Source organism: Pleurodeles waltl, chromosome 12 (assembly GCF_031143425.1).
Source record: "Pleurodeles waltl isolate 20211129_DDA chromosome 12, aPleWal1.hap1.20221129, whole genome shotgun sequence".
In the NCBI taxonomy this organism is placed as follows: domain Eukaryota; kingdom Metazoa; phylum Chordata; class Amphibia; order Caudata; family Salamandridae; genus Pleurodeles; species Pleurodeles waltl.
Genome location: NC_090451.1, coordinates 273,379,150 through 273,383,915, shown reverse-complemented (window position 1 = coordinate 273,383,915; position 4,766 = coordinate 273,379,150). Strand labels below are relative to the sequence as shown.

Here is a 4,766-nt window from a genome sequence, read left to right as displayed (position 1 = left end):
TGTCAGCTACCATATAGCCTACAATATTGATTTCTTCACCCTGATACCCACCAGGGTTGATAACTTTTGGCAACAACTTGACATCAGGCCAATTAGACATGAACAATTTCTTTGGTATGATGGTGTATAAAGACCCCGAGTCAACCATTAAATGAATTTTCACTCCCTTTATAAGAAATTCAGCTGTAGGTCTTTGTCTCCTATTGTCTTGATGCCCAACAATCAATACTCTGTCCGCACGCATACTCAAATCCTCATCTGGTTCTTCTGATAAAACTGCTACCTTCGTCTTTGCAATCCCTCGACACATCCTTGCAAAATGTCCTTTTTGCCCACACTTCCTACAATCCTTTCCTTTTGCAAAACAGTTTCTCACCCCGGTACTGTGACTATAGCTGCCACAGTTGTTGCATCATTAGGCATGTTGGACAATATTGGACTAAATGTCATTGTCCAGCTGCTAGTGAGGCAGCTCCCAGCGGTGCTTGCTGTCACTAAAGATAAGGACTCTGAGCTTTCGGACACCGACTCTGGCTGTGGCTCTACTCAGAGCGAGTCTGACAAGAACTCCAACAATGGCAAGGCGGCGATGGAGCTCGATGCCCAGCCTGGCTCCACTGCAGAGGGTGACATAGTCGATCCTGGATATGGACTATACAGGATTAACAATTATGTTGATGCCCGCGACCCTACCATGGCAGCATGGTTTGAGGCACAGGTTGTCAATATAACGAGGTCAAGCAAGAGTGGTGTCGGTAATGATTCTGAGGTGGATCCTGCGTCTGTGCCTGAAGAGGACATTGTCTACCATCTGAAATATGAGGACTACCCAGAGAGCGGGATTGTTCAACTGTGCGGAGGGTCAGTCCGAGCCCGTGCACGCACCGTGCTTAAATGGAATGAGCTGGAGGTTGGTCAGCTGGTGAGGGTAAATTACAACATAGACGAGCCAGAAGAAAGGGGCTTCTGGTATGATGCCGAGATTCAAAAGAAAAGGGACACGCGCACAATTAAGGAAATTTATGCCAAGGTCCTGCTCGGTCAATCTGGCGATTTCTTGAGTGACTGCAAGATCCTTTTTGTAGATGAAATTTACAAAATTGAAGCACCCGGCACTGCTTCTCCCCTGCCTTCTGAAAGTCCAAAGAAGAGGCAAAAGGGACCAGAGTGCAAACAGTGTAGAGACGATCCAAAGAAAAAAAAACGCCAGTGCGCTTGCCACTTATGTGGCGGCAAACAGGACCCGTTGAAGCAAATAATGTGTGACGAGTGTGATATGGCCTGCCATATTTACTGCCTGAACCCACAGCTTCCCAAGATTCCTGAGCAGGACGACTGGTATTGCCCAGATTGCCGCCTCGATACCAGTGAAGTTGTTCTTGCTGGGGAAAAGCTAAAGGAGAGCAAAAAGAAGGCGAAGATGGCCTCAGCAAGTTCACAGTCTCAGAGAGACTGGGGAAAGGGTATGGCATGTGTTGGTCGAACAAGAGAGTGCACAATTGTGCCTTCAAACCACTATGGACCCATCCCTGGTGTTCCTGTTGGCACTTCTTGGAAGTACAGAGTGCAGGTGAGCGAGGCTGGTGTTCACAGACCCCATGTTGCTGGTATAAGTGGCAGGTGTAATGACGGATCCTACTCCTTAGTCCTGGCTGGCGGCTATGAAGACGATGTGGACAATGGAACTGAGTTCACATACACAGAAAGTGGGGGTCGTGATCTATCTGGAAACAAACGTACATCCGAACAGTCCTGTGATCAGAAACTCACAAATATGAACAGAGCGCTGGCGCTGAACTGCAATGCCCCTATTAATGACTAAGACGGTGCAACAGCTAAAGACTGGAGAGCTGGTAAACCTGTTCGTGTGGAGCGAAATGCCAAAGGGCGCAAGCACAGCAAATACACCCCAGAAGAGGGAAATAGATACGATGGCATTTACAAGATTGTGAAGTATTGGCCAGAGAAGGGCATGTCTGGTTTCCTTGTGTGGCGATATCTGTTAAGGCGGGACGATGAAGAGTCTGCTCCCTGGACCAAGGAAGGGAGAATGAAGAAGTTGGGTCTTACAATGCAGTATCCAGAAGGCTACCTTGAAGCTGTGGCCAACAAGGAGAGGGAAAAAGAAAACACATATCTAGAAGACAACGATGAAGATTTAGAAACTCCAAGCAAGGGAAAGCGAAAAAGGAAGTCTGGAGTGAGCAAAGAAGAGGTCTCTGCATCTCCCAAAGGTACTCCCAAAAAGACCAAAGTTGAGTCTTACAAACTGACAGCCGAGCAAAAGGCACTCATCAAAGAGGACGAAGCGAACGAGAAGTTGTGGTCTGAAGCCATGGAATCGCTCAAGGATGGACCGAAATTCCTGAATAAAGTCGAGGAAGTATTTCTGTGCATTTGCTGCCAGGAGGTGGTATATAACGCTATAACGACGCAGTGTCAGCATAATGTATGCAAGGCCTGTTTGGATCGTTCCTTCAAGGCGGATGTACACACCTGTCCCGCTTGCCGTTTTGATTTGGGCAAAAACTATGCTTTGAATGTTAATAAACCCCTCCAGACTGTTCTACACCAGCTGTTCCCTGGATACGGCAGTGGTCGGTGATTTCAAAAAGGACTTGTCTCTAAATGTCAGAGGGTATCGGGGGGAATTGTCATGTGATAATAACTTGTCACAACTACCAGTTGGTGATTTTACAGGAAAAGCGGGCTTTTTAAAGATATGCCTTCTTGCTTGGCTGCTACAGAAGGTGATTTGCTAAGAAAGCCTGGAATGTGTTCATAAAATGGGGTTTTTGCCATGAAGAGGGTGTCACTGTACGGCATTCCCACATTAAACGATCCATTGAATTACCTGGCACATCTACCGCTCTGGTCTTTATGCAGAGAACCCATTTTGGTTGGGTACAAGTGTATATGGTAAGCTGTTCTCGAAAGCCATTAAGAAAATTGAGGAGGTTGACCGGCAGCATGGGTTCAGGGATACGAAGTACTACCTCAGATGGAACTGGTGACCTCTATCCTTGCCAAGTCGATTTTTCTTTACAATTGTTGCGGACATTGAAAGCCATTTCTCAGTGCCTTTTGGTCTATTTTTGAAGAGGTAGACTCAACCTCATGCCAGCTACAGCCTTCAAGCCCACATCCTTGTCAATCGTAACTGCAGAGGCCTTTTGGTTTGTTTTCCACTAGCCTTCTACAGAAATGCACAACTCGGGTCCTGCATGGCGCACGTGGAGGGCTTCGCTTGATCAAATGTATATTTTCTAGTGTTTGTCTTGGGTTTAGGTTGATGTTTAAAATAAGGCAAGGGAGCTTAATCGGTTATGTAATTGCGAATGGATTGCCACTTTTAACAGCCGTCTTAGTTTGCAGAGTATACCCACAGGACTCCATGATTTATTGTACAGAAGAAATGCAAACTGTTACTGTTGGTTTTACAATGTTAATTGTTGCTTAAGGTTGGTGGTTTAAAGTTTGCTTCCTTTTTATACATCGCAGTGTTCTAACAATAAAATCTAATTAAAAAAAAAAAAACACTAAATGGTATGTATAAAACTTAATTTGTGCTGTGCACCAACATAAAACTTACTTAAACCTCCATGCCGATTTACAACCCCCTTACTGTACTAGGCAATGTTAGTGGCTATTGAAACACCACTGAAGGATATGGCTATCTAAAGACACATTTGGTAGTGTGTTAACTATATAAAAGAAAAAGTCACTGTACAGTTTAAAAACAAAATCATACACAGCCTTACAGGTCAAATCTTTCCTTAAAATGGGTATATTGTGTACAGGGGGGCTAAAAATGCTTTACAAACAAAAGAATGAATGCTATTAAAGAGATGTCATTATTCATCATCCTCTTCATCCTCTTCTTCTTCCTCTTCTTCCTCTTCCTCATCCTCATCGTCCTCCTCCTCTTCCTTTTTCTTGCTCTTTTCGACCTTAGCAACTACTTTTTTCGGAGACTGGCTTCCCCTTAGACCGATAAGCAGCAACATCATTCTCATATTTTTCCTTCAATTTGGCGGCCTTCTTTTCATATGGCACTTTATCATCAGAAGTTGTGTTATTCCACATTTCCCCCAGTTTTTTTGCAATGTCTCCAATGGTTAGACCAGGATGCTCTCCTTTGATTTTTGGACGGTGATCGGAGCAAAATAAGAAAAATGCAGACGGAGGCCTCTTGGGTGCATTGGGATCTTTGAACTTCTTTTTGGATTCCCCTTTAGGTGGCACATAGCCTTTCATTTCTCTTTCATAACGCACCTTGTCTGCCTTTGCCATATCTTCAAACTTTCCTTTCTCTTTAGCTGACATGGTCCTCCATCTTTCATAGCATTTTTTGGAGAACTCAGAAAAACTCACAGACGCATCAGGATGCTTTTTCTTATTTTCCTCTCTGCAGGTTTGCACAAAATATGCGTATGAGGACATTTTGCCCCTTGGCTTCTTAGGATCCTTGCCCATTGTGTATGATTTCGCTTTCTGTAAGGCACGCACCGAGTTACAAGCGCCTAATGTTGCATGTTGTTGCAGAGAGCCAAGTCACTGAGATGCAGGAAGAGGTTTCTCAGCTGAAAGCCATGGTGACAGCACGCGCAGCTCACTCAAGTAAAATGGAGGCACGGCTAGAAGAGGCAGGGGGTTCTTCTATAGGTGTAATTTCAGATTTGTGCAGTTCCCTGAGGCTGCAGATGGAAGTAAACCGGAAGTCTTTATGGAGGAGTAGAATGCGAAAGCACTCCCGAGCGCGAGCC

The 4,766-nt window shown here is 44.9% G+C and overlaps 1 protein-coding gene and 1 pseudogene across 1 annotated transcript; one reads left to right on the top strand and one right to left on the bottom strand.

The window, feature by feature from the left end:
* The first annotated feature begins 421 nt into the window (after positions 1-421).
* LOC138266991 (E3 ubiquitin-protein ligase UHRF1-like) lies at positions 422-2,672 on the top strand. The gene has a single exon (XM_069215823.1). The coding sequence runs from the start codon at positions 422-424 to the stop codon at positions 1,820-1,822; it is 1,401 nt and encodes a 466-aa protein (XP_069071924.1). The 3' UTR covers positions 1,823-2,672.
* An 882-nt stretch (positions 2,673-3,554) lies between these two features.
* LOC138266992 (high mobility group protein B1 pseudogene) lies at positions 3,555-4,526 on the bottom strand (annotated as a pseudogene).
* Between the last annotated feature and the right edge of the window lie 240 nt (positions 4,527-4,766).